The sequence below is a fragment of the Microcebus murinus genome, chromosome 18 (assembly GCF_040939455.1).
Source record: "Microcebus murinus isolate Inina chromosome 18, M.murinus_Inina_mat1.0, whole genome shotgun sequence".
Lineage (NCBI taxonomy): Eukaryota > Metazoa > Chordata > Mammalia > Primates > Cheirogaleidae > Microcebus > Microcebus murinus.
Genome location: NC_134121.1, coordinates 34,690,856 through 34,712,520, shown reverse-complemented (window position 1 = coordinate 34,712,520; position 21,665 = coordinate 34,690,856). Strand labels below are relative to the sequence as shown.

At 31.8% G+C, this 21,665-nt stretch overlaps 1 protein-coding gene and 1 non-coding gene across 5 annotated transcripts in view; both read left to right on the top strand.

Annotated features, from left to right (window-relative positions):
• Nucleotides 1–21,665, top strand: part of STXBP4 (syntaxin binding protein 4) — a 135,794-nt gene that overhangs the window by 10,937 nt on the left and 103,192 nt on the right. For all 4 annotated transcript variants that reach the window (XM_012766270.2, XM_012769972.2, XM_012771525.2 and 1 more), the window contains 6 exons: nucleotides 2,481–2,587; nucleotides 2,772–2,991; nucleotides 3,969–4,047; nucleotides 8,961–9,055; nucleotides 16,518–16,614; nucleotides 19,366–19,457. In XM_012766270.2, the coding sequence (XP_012621724.2) occupies nucleotides 2,481–2,587; nucleotides 2,772–2,991; nucleotides 3,969–4,047; nucleotides 8,961–9,055; nucleotides 16,518–16,614; nucleotides 19,366–19,457 (690 nt within the window). The remainder of the gene's footprint in view (nucleotides 1–2,480; nucleotides 2,588–2,771; nucleotides 2,992–3,968; nucleotides 4,048–8,960; nucleotides 9,056–16,517; nucleotides 16,615–19,365; nucleotides 19,458–21,665) is intronic.
• Nucleotides 14,585–14,710, top strand: LOC142862346 (U4atac minor spliceosomal RNA). The gene has a single exon (XR_012913408.1). It is a non-coding gene; the product is annotated as a U4atac minor spliceosomal RNA (small nuclear RNA).

The window sequence follows — 21,665 nt, the reverse complement described above, 5'->3', positions numbered from 1 at the left end:
TTGGCTTAGAGCTGGATTTAACAATGACAGACATTTATTTATTTTAAAAATTAGATTTAAAAATTCTCTATTTAACTCTTACTTCCAATACCAATTCTGTAATATAGACCCAAAATATAATTCAGCTAGTTAGGTACATTGATGAGACAAACTGCATGAACTTCTTTATTTGGGATGGAGAAATTTTTTCCTTTTTTTTATAATGTTATATTTGACACAGACAAAAGGATTTTGGAATATATGTCTAACTTATGAAACATAATAAAATAAACACATGTGAATCCATTTAGAGTATAATAAGAAATACAAAATTTAATTTATATCGAGGATTCCTATGTGCTTTTCCTTGGTTACATTAGCCCCATGTTATACTTCTCCCAGAACTAAGCCTTCTATAGAATTTTGTGTTTATTCTTCCCTTTTATTAGCCTTATCTTTTTTCCTGTGGCAAAGAGGTTGTTTTCCTTTCTTTGTTACCATTTCACCTTAACCTTGACTGAATGTCCTCAAACTAAAATTTAGCACATTAAATTACAAGCTAAAGTATATAAGTATTTGGGTATAGTCTGGGTATAATTGATTTAAATGCATATGTAATGAAACTCTAATAAGATTTGGGCCTAGCCAATACAGAACTGTGTTTACAAAATCAGGGCTTCTGGCCGGGCGCGGTGGCTCACGCCTGTAATCCTAGCACTCTGGGAGGCCGAGGCGGGCGGATTGCTCAAGGTCAGGAGTTCAAAACCAGCCTGAGCGAGACCCCGTCTCTACCATAAAAATAGAAAGAAATTAATTGGCCAACTAATATATATAATATAAAAATCAGCCGGGCATGGTGGCTTGTGCCTGTAGTCCCAGCTACTCGGGAGGCTGAGGCAGGAGGATCGCTTGAGCCCAGGAGTTTGAGGTTGCTGTGAGCTAGGCTGATGCCACGGCACTCACTCTAGCCTAGGCAAGAAAGCGAGACTCTGTCTCAAAAAAAAAAAAAAAAAAATCAGGGCTTCTGTTTTATTGAACTTGTAGGATACATATGGTAGATACTTGCTTGATATACTTAGTCTTTTCTATCATTACTATTATATATTTCTCTCCATATATTTATTAAATATAAGAAAATCACTTTTGAATATTGCTATTGTGTATGATGTGTTTTGTTTTCTGACTTTGATAGTTATATTTAATCACATATTTATAAAATCCAAATTGGTTTTCAAATTTTCAATATCTTAAAATCGAATAGCCTCTTTCAGTTTAAGTTCTTTTAGTAATGTTTACATTTTAGAAGAATCATGAGGTCATTATGCATTTAGACTAAATAATCTCTTATACAGTATTTGAAATAATATGTTCCTATAAAATCCTTTGATGAATATTTTATATTTATATAATTGTTTTCCTGTGTATTCTCTAGTGAGTGGGAAAGATCACGCTACATGTCTTTTTTAAAAAATAGTATTTTACATAGGAGTAAAATAATCAAAAATCACCATTATTACAAATAATACAGTTTAGATCAAAGATCAATTATCCAAGGTATATATTTTAGTAGATAACACTTTAAAGAAAGATACTTCCTTAAATTTGTGAGAGTTGCTTAACTACCATCAAGGTGAAAATTTACCTTTTAACCATGTAAGCTTTTTCTATAGTTAATAGAAATAATGTTTTCTGCCATAGAGATGTATCTTAGGAACTGAAAAAGAAGAAAGCTTATTCTTCTTTTCAAGTTTGAATTAAGAGAAGATAAATAAAAACTGAGAAACTTGCTTAACAACTACATTAAATCTTATAACTGATATGCTCTATCTTATTCACTTAGGCTAGTTATGAATAGAGCTAGGACTTAGCAAAGACAATGCCAGGAAGTTAGAATTGGTCATTATTAGCAGGACTTGGCTAACACTATATGCACAGCCAAATAGGCTTTACTCACAGGAGAGATATCAGATCTAGAAAAAAAGATGTTAGATTGTGAGCTGAAATATGGGTAGGATCAATATAATAAGGATCCTTGACTAAATTTTTAAAAATGTAAATGTGTGATAAATCCACATTGAACAGTTTGTTGGGAAGAAAGATGCAGGAATGCTTAGAAACTAAAGTGAATGAGTATTGTATTCCAAAATACCCAGAATTATTTGGCCTCCTTTATCACAGAGTCAGAGCTTTAGCGGTTCCATAGTGCTGAGTCTTTAAAACGAGTCTCTTTTACCTGATGTACTGGCCTATATTGTCCTAATATATTCAGGATTCCTTTGCATGCATGTTTACTCATGTAGTACCTGAACCATTCAGTTTTACTCCTGTACATTACCAAACCAGGCCTTAATCAAAACATTTTGCTGTTGAGGTTCTCGAAGATTTTTTACTTTTTCTTTAAGACTTTCTTCATAAAATCTTTTCATTGTTTTAGTTGCATCAATCAATTCTTTTGAAAAGTACCTCGTTGGTTTCTTTATAAATGTTACTGTTTTTGTCAGGATGGTCGTTTGAAGCCAGGAGATCAACTTGTCACAGTAAACAAGGAATCTATGATTGGTGTATCATTTGAAGAAGCAAAAAGGATAATTAGCAGAGCCAAGTTGAGGTAACTATCCTATCCATAAGATAGAATGAGTCATTTAGCATGACTCTTTAAAAATAGTAATTTAAGATGTCTTAAGTACTTTAGACTATAAGAAATATTTTTTAATATGATTGGAAACATTTCTTAGAATTCATTTGTACCATATTCATAGCATATCCATAAAGTGATTTCTTTTTAATACTAGGTCAGAATCTGCTTGGGAGATAGCATTCAGAAGACAAAAATCTGACAACAATCACCCAGAAAAGCTTTCGTGTACATCCCTTTTAGAAGCTTCAGGAGAATATAGACCTCAAGCCTCAACATTTAGTCTTCTTTCTTCTCCCCCTGAAATACTAATTCCAAAGACCTCATCTACTCCCAAAATTAATGATGCAGCTTTACCTTCTTATAAGATAAGTCAGGTAATCTTAAATTTCTCTGTTTATATATATAGTCCATAAATCCCATATCTTTTTATGTTTGTTAATTACATATAGAATTATGATTTCAGTAATATCTTTGTGAACAAAGTAGTTGTGTTTCCTTAAAAGATTTTTTACTTTTTTTCTACTTAACATTTTATGTTCTGTTGTCAATAACGTAATTTCTTAAAGTCAGTGTCTCATGTCCAGAAGCATATCAGAGAATATCAGCATAACAAAATGGTACCACAAAAATATGCATAGCTATCACTCAAAACTATGTTAAGAATGTCATATTTAGTTTCAGTCTCTAATATGGACCAGTAATTATCATTTTTGTTTTCTGCTTGACTGAAGTCAGGCAATCTTCCTTTTACTTCCTTAGTTTCTTTTCTGCACAGTGACGTTAATCCTAATCATCCAACCAAGGTGGCTATTGCTCCCTCACATGTGCATGCTAGAATACAGTTCATCCTAGTCAAATCATACAAAATAGAGAATTTCTATGTCAAAATTAATATAATAATTTACTAACTGCTACAATGTCCTAACAAATGATAGTTACAAGACAGAACATATATTCTTTAAATCTATGTTGGCTATAAATAAGAAATATAGGTAGGCTTTCAGTCAGTAGACTAAAATTTGTCTAAAGTAACTTCAGTTTCAGGTACATGCTGATCAGAGGCAGAGTATAAGATTTTCTGTCAGCCTCTTCTACTTTGTCATTTGGAATTACAATAGCTTTTAAAAGACAAGGTGCATGGCCTTGTATTTTGTTATCCTTGGACATTGTTACCTTTAAGTCTGAATTGCTTTATTTGAAGATGAATATACCAAAATTTTAGAGGTTTCATATTTTTTGGAATATTCCTTTAATCTCTTTAACCATTGCTTTCATGTTAACATGAGCTTCCAGTCTGGTCTTTGACCTACTTTAGAAAATGACATTGCATGTTCTTCATTTTCTTTCACAGATAAAAACTGGATACAACAAAACAGAACAGACTCCAATTACTTCTTCAGACAACAGCACTACGGATATGTCTAATACAGGTAAATGCACATTTAATTCCTCTTTCCTGTTATTTTTTTCAATTACTCTCTCAGTGAGGAGTGCATGATGTAACTTAATAGACTTTAGAGAAGGGTGTATTATATCTTTTTTCCTTTAATGAATGAAAGAGCAAAATTAATGTATTGTCCAATGGTCCCTGTTAGATTATGACTTTAATTGGAAATTTTGCTGACCAAAGAATTGAAATTTTAAAAGATACATTATCTAACATTGTTTATGAAGCTATGATAACTAATGAATTTTTGAAATCAAATAATGAAAAGTCTTCTATAAATTAAGATTAGGTTACCTTGTCCTTGTAGTGAAATACTGATGAGGTGTATTAAGTGCACCTCCAGAAAACACATTATGGAAGGAAGCATAGCTTAAGAAAAGAAATATGTTTTGGTTTTTTTAGAAGAAATCATGTGGATATATATTAGAAAGGACATCAATATTGTGAATTCATTGTTATTGATTCTTAATTACCATAAAATGATTTATTGACTTTTTAAAACAATAAAGCATTAATTCTCTAAGCTACCCATAAACAAAACTGATTTTTTTTATCAGGCTGTAATGTGCCTTATTGTCTCAAATATCAAGAAAAAATATCTCTCCCCTGAAATTATCGCCAGAAGTTAAACACAACAACTATCAAAAAAACTATACTTGACATAAATGAAAAGCTAATTACATGTGGCTAAATTATAGTGCAAATTGTTAACTGTGCATTTTAATTTTTAATAGCATTATTTACATAAGAATTGAAAAATAAGGAAGAGTTAATTGAAATTAAATAGCTACCAAACTTTACAGGAATTTATACTAGATTCTATAGTAGTTTACTCTGCTGTGGGGCATTTATTTACCAGTGAGTTAGTAGCAACCTTTAGCCATAAGTTATATGCTTTTTATTTAATGAGATTTAGAAACTTTATTAGCATTCTTCCCTTTACATAATTAATTTCCAGTCTCTTGATATACTGTATTCAATTTAAACTGAGAACCCATGTGAGAAAAAAAAAGATAGGTGAATGAAGCAATTGTGAGGAGATAAAGATCAAAGTTGCTAGATAACAAAAGTCAAGGTCCTTCATTCCTTGATTATATTATAAAATATTAATTATTGTGTAACATTTATACAATGTTTTTAATTTTAAAGTAATCAAGCAGTGCCTCTTATAGCCATTTATTTATTCAATAAGCATTTATGAATATGTTTTATATATAGAAAACATAATATAGTAGGAATTATGAAGGAATTAGGATATTTTCTATGATATGTAATAGTATATTGTTAAATAAAACATGGGGTTAAAAATATTTATTATTCAAATTAGAAAATATTTAAAAATATATGTGTGTATTTATAGATGTGTATATATGTATTTATTTTGTCAAGTAGCTACTATTTGCAGCATTCTCTGTTAATTACAGCAGGATGTAGGTGGCTTTGATACTCTGAAAACCATACTGTCTTGTGGATGAATAACACATTTATACAAATAATGTGAAGACATGAACAAAATAGACTAAGGAAAGTAGTAGTGAGTGGTTTGAGTATGGTATAGGGAAGACACAATGGTGTTACTACCAGGCTTTGAATGCAGACTTAAATGTTCAAATCCTTGCTTCCAGCTTATTAGCTTTGTAACCTTGAAATAATTGCCTCATGGGGTTGTTTTGAGGATTAAATGAGATCATGCATGTCAGGCATTTAGTTTTATAATTGGTTCATAGTATATGCTCAGTAAATATTTTTGTTGTCATTTTTTACAGAACTTAGAGAGTATAGCTCAAATAATATTCCAGGGCATGTTTTTAAGAGAAGTAAAAGCTTCCAACACTTGATTCAATTTTGTATCCTCCTCTCCAACCCCAAAACTAGTACATAGTAAGGGATCTGTCACAGATAACAGAAATTAATTTAAGAAAAATTTCTTGGCAAAAGTCAGACATACATCCAAATCTTGAAGGAAGTAGGGGAGGCAGGAGGTCATCTCAAGTTAAGGAAGCACCACAAGCAAAAGCACAAACTAAGGCCAAGCTAGATGTCACATAATCCCAAGAGAAAGGTCTGAATTGAGCAAAAAGATCTTATAATAATGAATAAACTGAGGAAAATTTACACCAGTGGCTATAAGAAATGATGTTAGATTTTGTAATAGAAAAATAGTTTAATGAAAAATATATTTAAGTAAGTTGTATGTAAAGTAAATATTAAAATACAGTTAAAATGGAACATTTTTCTAGGGTAGAAATAGTGTTAACTCAGTTCTGTTTTCTTCTACATAAATGTAGTAGGCAACATACTTCTGGGGTGAGAAAAAGGCAAAGTCACTTCTAAATTTTCTCTAGATAACTTATATACATTGTGATTTGCCTGTGATAAGTACTTAATTATAGATTGTTCCAAATTAGAACATTATTACTTCTAGACTCCTTCAGTTGGTTGGTATTTATTCAAAAATTATAAATAAATTTTAATGTTAACCTCAACAAAAATAATAAGGTAGTTTCTACCTCTGTTCTCATCTCAAAAACATTCCAAAGTACAAAATTGCTTAGAATTGTTTAAATCTACATAATGCTTAAATGTTTTCAGAGACTGTACTATTTCAGAAATTTCTTATTTCAAAATCCAGAGTTGTTTACTATTTCCATAGTTGAATAACACAGGAGCTTGCAAATAAGCTAAAAGTATACTAAAGACATTCCCAAGAATATCAGTAAAGAATTGTTGTGTAAAGAAATACTGTCATTACTGTAATTAAGGCACAAGCCTTAATTGCTCCCTATCAAGTCTTTTGAAACTGAAACAAAGTAATGATGGGGAAAAATATCTATCCAAGGTTTATGGTGTTAATCAAATGGTATTGATCCTTCCCTTATAAAACATTCTTTCTTCTCATACAAAGAGGAACAGGAACAGACAATCCAAGAGAATAATAATAAGCCATTACTTTGGAAAGTCTCACTCCCCCAGAGAGGAGCAAATAAAGAGCTAAGGCCATAATAGAGAGATGTCATTGGCAACTGAGGAAAACTGTCTATGAGGGGCTTTTCAGGTGAAGCTGCTCTGAACTGGCAAAGCATGCTAGATTTATACACGGACCCTCTTAAGGTTTTAACTCAAAAGTAAAGGCAATATATGTAACCTTAACACATGTACCCCCATAATACGCTAAAATAAAAAAAAATTTTTAAAAATAAAAAAGTAAAGGTTTAGGGGAAAATTGGCTAGAAGAAAACCCAGTATTTTGTTAAGCCCTGATTGCATGTGGTTAAATGGGGTTAGTATAATTTCACATTAAATCTTGTATTAATATTACTTGGAAAAAAGGGTCTTTGAAAAAAAATCTGTTAATACAGTGTCTTTGTGTTAATATTAACAATACTTTATAGTTTCCACAGTAGTTTTCTATGGTTTCATTTTTTTTTTATCTTTACAACCTCGATGAGGCAATCTGTTTTATTCTCCCACTTTACAAATGAGCAAACATGATGAAAGATGATGACACATTTAAGAACATTGGTTTCTGGAGTCACAAAAGATTATAATCCTAACATTGTCATGTACTAGCTGTGTGACCTTGGACTAATTACTTTACCTTTTCTGGCCTTGGTCTTTTCATGTTTGAGTTGGTAACAATAACACCTATGCCATTGTGGTTATTGTCAAGATTAATGAGCTTATATTTGTAAAGTATTATAATAAATAGTTTACTGTCTGGTTAGAAGCAACACTATATATAGCTAGAGAGAGAAAGAGAATTTTTTTATTCCATAGCCAATAATTAGTTATCCTGACAACAAAGGAGACTTACTTGCTTTTATCAGAATTGTAAAAATTCTATTATACTAAAATCACTCATTCTGAAGATTTAATTCCATTTGAAGCTGAGAGTCAGTCACCATTTTCTTTTTATGATCTTGACACCTATAAGCTATATTAAAGATTTTACATAGAATGTTAAGGATGTGTTAAAGGTTTAGAGGAAGACTATTTATTTTCATATGTGCTTCTTATGTTCTTAAGAGAATGCAAATCATTTTGTACTTAGAGACAGATGCTCTGAGAAATTAAAAAAAAAATTAAAACACTGCATAAAGATGTGACATTTTAAAAAGTTTTTTCTCCTTCCTCTTATTTCTATGTAGAACTAGTAAAATACCATTTAAAAGTGTATTTAGCATAGTAAAATTTTAGATAGTAAAGATCAACATGAATTACAAGAATTCATTTTACTAACTTTGGCATATTAAAACAAATAAGTTTTCAAGTTATAGTCCTTTGTGGCAGCTGGTTTCATATTCATGCAACAAGACAAAGGGAAAGTTCATTTAATCTACTTAAATATAACCTGTTTGTAAAATAAGAAATAGGATTTTTAGCTCAAAGTTCAGAGTCTATAGCATACTTTATGTACAAACTTGAAATGATTTGCATTTATGGGTTTTTCCAGAGTATTTCTAGAGTTCATATCAGAAGACCACTTTTGCAAGTCAAAGAAAATATCATGGTCTTTTTGAGTATCTAATATGATTTTACTTTTTTGAACAAAAAGGATTTTTTATCTTTGTAAGGGCCTTGTGATGATGGTAGTGGTGGGATGTGATAATGGTAGTAGTGGTGGGATGTATGGTTGTCTTTTAAGTTAATATTTCTGTGGGACTTCACAATGCATACATAATTGGCTACTCTTTTTATATGTTAGGATTCAAGTGAAGCTGGTTTATAGAATAAATTTTAGATTTAAAGAAAAAATAATCATGAAAACAAAAGTAAGGGTTGCCAACTGATTATCCAGAATTATTTTTGAACAGCAGGAACCAGAACATATCCTGTCAAATGAAAATTTCTATTCTAATTAAGTTTCCAATTAATGTGCACCCTGTTGTCTCTTAGATGTTGCTCCTGCCTGGACTGATAATTATGGAATGCAAGGAAAGAAGATTTCCCTAAATCCCTCTGTTCGCCTTAAGACAGAGAAACTAGAAATGGTAAATCCTTTAAATTTTCATTTTTCTTCCATAAGACAACAACAGGAAATAAGTATTCTCCTTCTTTGAAAGGATAAAGAACAGAAGCCATTAGTTTCTTAAAGTTACTTATTTGCAATTAAATGAATGACAGTTTGGATTTTAATTATTTAATTCATGTTTGAGTTTATTAGTTCTTATAGATCACCAGTACAAAATAAAATAAAACCTTTTGTAGCTAAATTGACATTCAAATCAATCAATTTCCTCTTCTCTGGGAATAAGATAAATATGATGTTTTCCAATCTAGAATCAAAGGAAACATGGAATAAATTATAACAAAGTATATTAGGTTTCCTAGATAATAGCAATGAGTACAATGAAGTAATACTCCATTATTCAGCTTAAGTAAAGGGAAACTAAATCCTAAAGAATAAAATAGTAATATGCCCATTAAATATAAAAAGATAGTAGCAATATGCTAAGGCACCAAAAAATAGTCTTGGGGAGAGTGAAACATTGAAACTTTCTATTTGTTAAAGAAACTTAAGATGATTAAAAAAGAAAAATTAAAGGCAGGAAAGCACTTGAAAACTTTTCCTATCAAGTTACTAGGGATCTGACAGGAAAAATGTGCAATATTTTTTTCAATGTAAAATGGACCTGTTTATTCCTGTATCCATACCTTTGGTTGGCCCTATAATACAACCATTCTCATTGCCAATTTGGATCTCACCCGTTGTTCAAATTCTGACTTATGTAGGAAAGAAAAGTTTTTTCTTACCCATTACTAGGTTCATGGCTGAAACACCTATAACAAGAGACAGATTAACAAGAGAAAAACATGCAAATTTATTTAATATAAGTTTTACATGACATGGGAGCCCTTCAGGAATGAAGACCAAAAGAAACAGGGAAAACTGTGTTTTTATGGATAGTTGTATAGAAATGACTGGAAGATAAAGGGTATGATCTAATGGTGATAAACTGAAGGGAACATAGCAAGGTCTGTTTGTTCAGATTCTTCTTGGCATCTCTGTGTCTTCAGAGATGAAGACATTTCCTTTCCTCTGGGTTTAGGGAGGACCCCTCTGGAATTAGGGTCTAACACCTACATTTAGGGGAAAGAAAGCAAAGTTTTACGGCCCACTTCAGGAGAGACCTTGCTTCTGCTATCTCTTCAAATACCAAGGTGCCATATTTTGAGGCAGCATGTTCTGAGTTCTGTCATTTAGTTCCGTCTCCTTTAGCCAGACTTTGCTAACTACTGTAGTTCAGGCCAATATTGCCTTCTTTTGGACATTAGTAGCACTTACCATCACTTGGTGGCACCTCATAATCTTTGTATCTTGTTTTATCAATGAAATTATAAGTGTCTTCACCATAGACCATTGTTTAAACACCTGACTTGTGCTCAATAAAACTTTCCAAATAATTAGATACTTGAAATGTCTCCTTTATATTTTCTCAATCCTGAGTATCTTTTGCTAACCTGTGCTCTTTTTATTTATGGCAACATGTAAGTTCTGGCTAATGGCATGGTCTATAATTAGTTAATATTAACACTTTTAAAAATAAAGTATTTGAGGTTTAAAAACATATCTATTATATATATAAAACAATTACTGAGCTTTAATGATGTTGATTTAATATAAATTTGTGAACATTCAAGATTTAATACCATCTCTCTGGATAAGGAGAAAATTATCTAGCTAACCACTTTACCTGGCAGACTTTTATGCATGAAACAAAGTTTGTAGTACATTGTGTCATCAGAAACAAAGGTGTCAGTATCTTAGCCACCCATGTGGAAAATCTGTGGCATCATGTCAGTGCTCAAAGAGTTTTGGATTTGGGGGCACTTCAGATTTTCAGATTATGGATGCTCAATTTATATAGAGAAATAATGAATAAAATAAAACAAGGCAGTTTTCTAAATATATAGTCAAGCTTGGGAGGAAGAAAGGAAAGAAAAACGGGAGAGGAGATAGGAGTGAAGGAAATCTTACACAACAGAAATGTAAGTGTGAACACTAGAAGTTAGTGCTGACATCATGTGGCCCAAGGAAGGACTCAGACTCAGATATTGAGGCTCAGATTTAACATGGACTTAGGCCCTTTTCAGATGGGATTCTGGAACTGATATCCTCTATAGAGAAATACAAGATCCTGAAAGGGCTGGCTTCCCTCATCAAAAGAAGGGCTAGAGAGAAATGTTCCCACTAACTCAAGGAAAATACAGGGAACCCCAAAGAAAGATGGTCAGTGCAAATGAATGGGCCATTTACAAAAGTCAAAACCCAAATGGCAGTTAAATATGTGAAAAGATGTCCTTCCAGGAAATTAAAATAAAGCAACAGTGAGATACAGTTGCCTACTCATTAAGTGGACAAATATTTAAAAGTCTTACAATAGCAGTGTTCTCAGGGATAAAAAGAAAGACCTGGGAACTCTCATCTGATACTCATAGGACTGGTACTTTGGAGAGCAATTTGGCAAAACTGAACATTCTCACATCTTAACTCAGCAAGTCTACTTCTAGGTATATACCCTAGTGAAATCCTAGCACCACTACAGAAAGAGACATGTATAATACACTAATACTTGGAGATTTTCAGCTATATCAGGTTCTCTTCTTTCTCTGCCAGTAGTAGAATTGTACTTTCCCAACTGCTTAAGAGCCAGTGCGAAGTTCATCATATTTCTTTCCTCTCTGTTTTAGCAGCCAATCAAACTCCTGATGATGGAGGCTGTCCCAGTCAGGGGCCCTGAATAAGAAATACAGAGAAAGAGAACCCAGCTAACTCACATTGGACATGTAACATTAGCAAGGAGAAAATGAACCTTTGTCTTTTCTAGGCAACTAAGACTAGAGTTGGACAAACAACAGTATAACTAGCCCATCCCAACCAATAGATACATTAATATTATTGCAGCATTATTTAAAAGAATGAATGGTAGGAAGCTGTCTAAATGCCCATTGATAAGAGAATAGATAAATCAATGCTAGCATGATTTTTATCATCATGTGGGGTATAATATAGAGTAAGGAAAATGAAGGAACAAGAATCTCATGCATCAACCTGAACAAATTTCACAATGTCATATTTGGTAAAGAAAAGAAATTATATGTATCAATACTGTCCTTACAGTTGTAAAAACTCATTAGAATAGAATACTAAAAGTAATTTTGTGTGCCATGAAATTAGGTAACCTAGATGAAATGGACAAATTCCTAGAAAGGCATAAACTACCAAGATTAACTCAAGAAGAAATAGAAAACTGAATAGAACTATAACAAGTAAAGAAATTCAGTTAGTGATCAAAAAACTTCCCACAAAGAACAATCAGGTCCAGATGGCTTCACAGGTGAATTCTGCCAAACAGTTTTTTAAAAAGCTAACAGCAATCTTTCACCCAAAAAATGTAGAAGGAAGGAATACTTCACAACTTATTCCATGAGGCCAACATTACCCTGATACCCAAACCAGGCAAAAACATCACAAGAAAAAAATCAAACACCAGTATCTCTTACAATTATAGATATGAAAATCCTCAAGAAAATACTAGCAAACCAAATCCAGCAACATATATGAAGGATTATTATACACTATACCCAAATTGAATTTATTCTAGGAATGTAAATTTAATATATGAAAATCAATCAATATAATACTATATTAATAGAAGAAAGAACCAAACCACATGATAATCTCAGTAGACACAGAACATTTGACAAAACCTAATACCTTTTCATAATAAAAACACTCAATATACTAACAATAGGAGGGAATCCCCTATGAAAACCCACTGCTAACATCATACTTAATAATGAAAGACTGGATGCTTCCCCCTTAATATCAGGGACAGGAAAAGATTTCTGCTTTGCCACATGCATTTTATATTGTACTAACTAGAGGTTCTAACCAGGGTAATTAGATAAGTGAAAGGCACTCAGATTAGACAGAAAGAATTAAAACTATTTCTATTCCCAGATGATGTGATCCTGTCTATAGAAAATAAAATCTTAAGGAAATTACTAAAATATTATTAGAACTAAAAGCAAAACAATTGTATTTCTGTATACTAACAATGAACAATCCAAAAATGAAATTAAAACAATTACACTTATAATAGCATCTAAAAGAATAAAATACTTGAAAATAAATTTAATAAAATAAAGGCAAGACTTATACACTGAAAACTACTAAACATTGCTGAAAGAAATTAAAGAAAACCTAAACAAATAGAAAGATATCTTGTGCTTGTGAATCCATGAACTTAATTGTTAAGATGGCAATATTCCCAAAATTGATATATAGATTCAATGCAATCTTGATCAAAATATCAGCTGGCTATTTTTCAGAAATTGATAAGCTGATCCTAAAATCTGTATAGTGATACAAGAGACCCAGAGTTGCCAAAACAGTCTTAAAAAAGAAAAAAGTCGGATTCACCCTTAACTGATTTGAAACTTACTATAAATCTATAATAATTCAAATAATGTGATATTACCATAAAGATAGAAGTATAGGTGAATAGAATAGAATTGACATTCCAGAAATAAGCCTATGTATTTGTGGTCAGTCAATCTTCCACAAGGATATAAGACAATTCAATAGAGAAAGAATAGGCTTTTCAACAAATGATGCTGGAAAAAACTGGACATCCACATGTCAAACAATGAAGGCAGACCCCAATCTCATATGACATACAAAAATTAATTCAAAATGGATCATTGACCTAAACATAAGAGCTAAAACTATAAAAACTCTGATAAATTGTACTATGTCAAGATTCAGAAATTTTCTGCTTCTAAGGATGCCATCAAGAAGGTAAAAAGACAACCCACAAAGGGAGAAAATATTTGCAAATCAGGTATCTGATAAAGGACTTGTATCCAGAATATGTAAAGACCTCTTACAATGCAATAAAAAGACAACCTAATAGAAAAATAGGTAAAGGATATGAATAAACATTTTTTCAAAAAAAGATCCAAATGACCAATAACACATGAAAAAATGCTCAAAATCTTTAGTCACTAATAAAATGCTAATCGAAACTACAATGTGATACCACTTCATACTCACTAGGATGTCTGTAATTTAAAAAAAGACAATTACAAATGCTGGTGAGGACTTGGAGAAACTGAAACCTTCCTACATTGTCAGTGGGATTGTAAAATGGTGTACCCACTTTGGACAATAATGTGGGAGTTTTTCAAAAAGTTAGAGTTACCATATGACCAAGCATTTCCACTTCAAGATATAAACCCAAATGAAATGAAAGCATGTCCTCACAAACACTTATGCGCAAATGTTCATTACAGCATTCTTCATAATACCCCAAAGTGGAAACAACCCAAATATCCATCTAATAAATGGAACAAAATATAGCATTTACATACAATGAAGTATTATTGGATCATAAAAGAAATGAAGTTCTGACACATGCTACAACATGGATAAATCTGGAAACATTAGGTTAAGTGAAAGAAAACAGCTACAAAAAGCAACAAATTATATAATTTCATTAATATAAAATTTTTAAACTATTCTTTACATGGAGTTGCACTACTGTCCAATGAGCACATAGTGAGGGCAATACTGTGAATGCCTATACCACATGCCCACATCAACTAGAGTTTTGCTTTACTTTGGTGCAATTTTTACAAAAAGGAAAACCTCTTTTTCACAATAAGAATTTAAAAAAATAACAATAATATGAAATTTCCACAATAAGCAAATTCATGGACACAAAATAATGGATTAGTGTTTGGTTGGAGAGATGGAGAAATAGCAGGTGACTGCTAATGAGTATGAGGTTTTAGGGGGGGGGCAATGACAATTTTCAGGACGTAAATAGCATTGATTGATGTACAACTTTGTGGATATACTAAAAACCATTTAACTGTACACTAAAACCATAATTTTATAGTATGAATTATATCTCAATGAAGCTGTTATTAATAAAATGAAAAGTCTCAATAATATGTACAGTAAGGTATGATTTGTGTAAAAATCAGAACTTAAAAAACTGCTTAAAATTATTTATCTCATATATTTATAAAAATATGAAGTAATGGTATAAAATGTGCTTGGGAACAGTCCATAGGAAACTACACAAAAAGAGAATATTAAAAACTGAAAACTTATGCCCAAAACTGAGAGAAAATATTTGTAATGCATATAAGATATAAAGTGTTAGTATCCAAAATATATGAATAATTTCTACAAATCATCAGAAAAAGAGCTACCAATACTACTTCCAGCTAGCTATATGCCTGAAAGGGCACTAGTGCTTTGTAGCAGTGTATTTAATAGTGAAAAATTGTACATAATCTAAATGACTATCAAAAGGAGAATGCTTTTAAAAATGTTCAGTCCAGACAGTGTATAATAACAACAATTTTTAAAACCATGCAATAGATAATCTAAAATGTACAGAATGGAAATCTGAGATATATTGATAATTTTTAAGCATAGAACACGATAGTATAATTTGACTTTTACAAAAAATATAATTTATATAAATTTATATATAGGTACTATATTCATAGACTAAACCTGGAAGTTATATACCAAATTTGTCTCTGGAGAAATGGTTCTCAAGGGCAAGGACGCGGTTTTTCTCCTCCGGGGACATTTGGCAATGTCTGAAGACATTTTTGGTTGTCACAACTGGAAGACAGCTACCAAATCTCGAATCAGTAACAAGAGATACTTCTTAAAAGTTTATCTATGAAAGTTTAAATATCACTAAATAATTTATGAGTCAAAAATATTGCTAATAAACATGTAAAGAATGTTTAATCTCACTTGTAATTAGGGGAATTCAAAATAATAAATAGTACTGTTTTATATACAAACTATTAACAAAAATTAAAGTGTGACAACAGCAGATGCTGTTAAGAGTATAGAAAAATAGGAATTCTTATGTACCACTGGTGTGCATAAATTAGTACAAGCAGTTTGGAGAAAAATATCTAATAACATTGACAATGTATAACCTCTATAACTCAGCACTTTCTCTTCTAGGAATATAATGTAGAGAAATTGAACCCAATCCCTACAATCCCTATTAACTTCAGTTTTGCTCTCAAAAATAGGATATTAACAAATAATTATGCATATTTCTGTGTTACTTATAAATCTGATTTAATAGGATACTCTTGCTATTTTTTTTCTGCCAAATCTTACAAACTAAGAAATAGTTTGATTTTTGATTCTAGGGCTATGGTTATAAATTTGGAATTACCCAAAGTGCTCGTCTTGAAAAAAAATTTGAGGTGGTGGTAGAATCAAGAAGCTAATCTTTTATAGGCACTTAGTCCATAAATAGCAGATTTTCTTTGGGCATCTAATTCTGGTCACTGTTCCTAATATTGATTATTTTCATTGGATTGTAAAATAAAGTTATAATGAAAAGTTTTATTCTTTGGAGATTTGAAAATTTGCTTCATATGGAGTCATTTTCCTTCTAGGCTCTAAATTATCTTGGTATTCAGCCTACGAAGGAACAACACCAAGCCCTGAGACAGCAAGTACAAGCAGACTCAAAGGGGACAGTGGCTTTTGGAGGTAAAAAATTAGGTTCATCGTGTTGTATCATCACAGAAACTTGGTCAAAGAGTTATTGTGACTCATTTTCATTAAAAGTGCTTGTTCTTTAGAAGGAGAGAATGAAAAGTAAAACCATATCTATTTCAGGTTTCTTAATCAGTACTCTAAAAATTTAGCTAGAGTTACTTGCCTAGCTGGGTCAGCCAAAAGAACTGTTTTAAAATCTTTCAGCTCTAAAATATCATTCTATCATATTCTTTTTTATTTATGCATAAACATTGCTTTAATAATAACAAAAGAAACTACAAAATATAGAAATCCTACTTTCACTACTGTGAGATTAATTCTAATTCTGTTTTAGCAATATAACATATAAATATTTTGATGGTGTTGTATAATCAGCTGTTTGTATGATGGGAATTGGTTCTAGTACCTCCCAAGTATGCCTAAATCTAGGGATTCTCAGATCTCACAGTCAGACCTATGGAAACCATATAGGGCGTATACATGAAACTCCCTAAAAGTGAATTTTGCAGCCTGCCATACAGTATTTTTAATCTGCTTTTGGTTGAAAAAAGAATCTACCTATAAGTAGATCCATGCAGTTCAAGACCATGTTGTTCAAGGGTCAGCTATATTCATATTAAAGATAGCATAGTGTACCACTTAGTTGTCATACTGTATTATTAAGCTTTTCTAATATGGGAAATTTTAAGTGTTTCTCAGCAGCTGATATTATAAATCTATACTTATCATCATTGTGATTGTAGCTGTTTTTCCTCTTTTTCTTAGAATAAATTCCCACAAATGGTTTGAACTTTTGATACATATTGATAAATTGTTATACAGAGATATTTTACACATTTATTTGTTCTGCCACCAGTAATGTTTGAATATAACAGTTTTTAGTCTCCTTGATACCATTATGTATTTATTTTTTTTCTTGTATAGTAGATACAGCATTGTATCATTGTTAAAGCATCTTTATTGCTGAAAAAAAAAAGAAAGGAAATTCAACTTTTGGTTTTGAAGAGATGAATAAAAGATAGTTTTGGCCCCATCTCCTATTGAGAATTACCCCCAAAATAATGGGAACAAGAAACAGACATACACATATAACTAAAACCACAATATCTAAGGACAGAAAATGGTTGAGGAAAGGAATTAGTGAGCAGTGGCAAATAAAGTCCAAGTGTCTAAAGAAAGAGAGAAATCACAATAGGGAACAAGGTGATTTGACTCTGAAAAGGCTTAGTATTATAATTGATAGCATCAGGTACTTCTGATGGCTGGGTTTAGGTGGGGCATTTAAAATAGGATTGTTAGAAATCTTTATAAGGAAAATAATATGTGTTCTTCACTGCCCCTTCTGAAGCAGTCAGGCAATTACCACTCCCTTGTATCTCCCTTGAGGTATATTCCTTGAGAAATTGAACCAGAGAGATTCTGGACCTATAGTTGCCAGCAGCAAGAGAGTTAGAGGGAGTGTGTGGTGAGTCATGGCTCACAGCACTCACCCAGATTGCTCAGGGAAATTTGCAGCCATGTATATAACTATAGGCAGGAGATTATAGGATTCTCTCTGAAGAAGCTGAACAAAATGTTAGCTGGCTACCTACCTGATTGCCCTGTAGTGAAAACCTGCCGGTTGACAAGACATATTTATAATCAACTTTTTAAGTGCCTGATTCTTCACTCTGAACTCATAGGCAAGGAGCCAGGGGTCACCAGGTATTTAAAGAAATCCTTCAACATAAAATATAGACCCCAAATTATCAGACAAACAAACAAAAGAAGGAATAGAAAAAAGAGAAATAATGAAGAGCAGAAGAGAACTTCATGTAAACTATAATTAATATCTTTAAAAAGAGGACAGGGCATGGTGGCATGCGCCAGGGGTCCTAGCTACTTGAGAGGCTATGCCAGGAGGATCACTTGAGCCCGGGAATTTGAGGCTGCAGTGAGCTATGATCGGGCCACTGCAGTCCAGCCTGAGTGAAAGAGAAAGAAAGAAACAAACAAAAAGATAAATGGATATAATACTTTCATAAAATAAAAGTAGGATGTTATAAAATAGGAACAATCAGAAAACACTTGAAAGGATACTTGGAAATTCAAAATATAATAGACAAAATGAAAAATACTTAAGGATATATATATGAATAGGTCACTCTCTGTGTCTGAAGAAGGTTATGGACCGCTTTGCAACTTATTTGCCAAGTGGCCTTTATCAGTTTAAGAGAGTTAACCTGTCTTAGCCTCAACTTAGTGATCTGTAAAATGAAGAAGATAAGAGGACCCATCTCAGAAAATTGCTGTGAGCATGAAATTGCTAACCACCCTGCCTGGCATACAACAGCTGTTGTATAAACATTAGCTGCTACTATTATTATTATTAAATCTCAGGTTTTTCCAGCTAGAAAAGCTGTTAGTCATAATATTGTCATTTGTTTCAGAAAAAGTTCTGCTCATAATACAAGAGTTGGAGAGGTAAATATATGTCTGTGATATGTATTTGCTTTATTATTATTGACTGAATTATTAATGTTAGCAAAATTAACTGAAGTTAAGTTAGAACTAGTTTCTCTCTTACTTATTTGAACTTAAATTTTCTTGTCACTTCAGTCAATACTATTTTAAGATAATTTATGTAAGTTAAATTTGAAGCATTAGTTATAACACAGTTTCAACTTCATATAAAAAAAAAAAGTCAGATTTATTTAGATGAAGTTAAATGCTGTGTTCTTACTGAAATATGTTCCATTGTAGATTTTGTCCAGGTTGCCAAAAACTTGTTTTGCTTGCAGTTGGATGAAGTAAATGTTGGTGCACATGAAATTTCCAACATACTAGATTCACAGGTAGAGTATGCACTTTAAAATTATCTTGGCTGCACCAGAGTCACAAATCTTGACTTTTATGTGTTCTATAGGTAGGATTTTTTTACTTTTTTGTTAAATTATGCAAATAATGCATGTTTCTTGGGTAAATATATAAAATACAGGTTAATTTAAAATCAAAAGTAGAAGTTCATCTTGATCTCTTCCATCCTCCTCTTTCACTGGCCTCTCATGCTAATCTCATCCCTAAGTTTGGCAGTATTGACAATTTGATATGTGTAAGGATAATACTATAACTAGATAGATAGATATTAATAGATATATGTATATGTCCATTCTAATCTGTTTTATCTCACTATAATATACACAGAAAAAACACTCATATGGTAAATGTATACCTTATGATATTTTACAATCTCAATCATCCTCTTATAATTAGTATTAAAATCAAGAAACATAAAATTAAAGAAATACATTACCAGGACCCCAGATGTTCTCCTACCCCTAGGTTCCTTTCTATTGATAATTACTAATGACACCCCCATCACTCCCCCTAAAAAATTGGGGTAACCACTCTTTTGCCTATTTTGCATATTTTTAATAACTTTTCTTCTAGTTCAAGTTTAGGAATCAAAATAGCACTTTTATTTCGTGATTCTATTTAGAGCACTGCTGTTTTCAAGTGATAGGTCTTATTGATAAGAAGTTTGAATACTATTTATTATTATGTAATTCCATAAATGCAGTGTAAAAACGTATGAATAGTTTATTAGACAAAGTAAATCTTCTCTTATTTAAAAAATAATGCTATATCAGTTTTTAAAATGTTTCAGGTCACTTTGTTCTATTTAGTAAGCAATCTCTTTTATTGCTGAGCATATTGCTCATTGCAGTCACCCAAAGACCTAGCTGTTCTGTAACTTTCAGAAGAGTACCCAGTTCTCCCCGAATTGAGGCACTGGTTTATCAGAACTGATTCTGTAGCATTTATTAGATGAGAGCTAAAGTGTAGGAATGCAGTTTTCATTCTGCTTATTCAGGTGTTATGTATTTATCTACCTAATGTTAATGGCAGAGAACATTGTTTTTTTACTGTCAAACAGTTCTCAAAGCTGTCATACCCATTTTTGATAAGAAAAGGCAAAGATGGTTGAGTAGCTTATAACACGCCAATGAAGTGGAGAATTCAGAGTACTTTGTTTGAGCATGCAAAGCTTTTTTAGCAGCTGCAACAAGATAGTCATGCTCCAGATTAGTAATTTACTTACTTCTTACCAATGTGATTTTAGGGCAGATAAGAATGTGTTCAATCTGTGATACTTTGATAGCAAAAGCAAAATGCTGATGGCAGTTGTGTAAGATGTTCTACATGCCAATAATTTTCTATGTGTGGCTTCAGATCGAAGTGTTGTGCAATTGTCATTATATTATTTATAAAATTTTCTTTGTTATATTTTGCTTGTCAGCACACAGAAGATGTCCTCATAAAGTATTGGCTTTCCTTTCTTTTTTTACTTGAATTCACAATAATAATACATTTTTTGATTGTTTTTTACCACACTCTAACATAACTGAAACAAAAGTCTCCCAAAGCATTATTTACCTTTTCTATGTGCACTGTATTCTTATTTATTAATAATATTCAATTCTATTTCTTTAAAAATTTGGTTTCATAATTCACTAATGGGTAATGTACCTCAGTGTGAAAATCACTATAAAAATCACAGCTTGTCAAGTGGCTCACCAAAAATAACTTATTATTTTGTAGTGTAATTCCCAGCTTTTTTGAGTTAAAAAGTTGTATAGTGCCTCATCTAAAGTATATCATTTGATCTGTAGTAGAAGATGCTGACAGTCTATGAGGGTAGGGAAATTCCATTGTGGTTACCCCCCTCAACTATCTAAGTTTCACAAACATCAGGTTCGGGTTTATAATCATTCTTTTACTCATAATTTTTCTTTTCTTTTCTTTTCTTTTTTTTTTTTTTTGGCTGATAAGGATGGCTTGTCTTTTTCTTAATTTATTTTTAGAAAATATTTTCACTGAAATAGAACATACACACAGTGAAATACAAAAAATCTAAAGTATATAGCTCGAATTTCTCTTATGTGTCCCACCACTAAAAAAGACCCCTCATGCCGACTTCCCAGTAATCTGCCAGCTTTACATTAGAACCAATGTTTTGACTTACTTTTGCATAATCTTGAAATTTGTAAATAACAGAATTA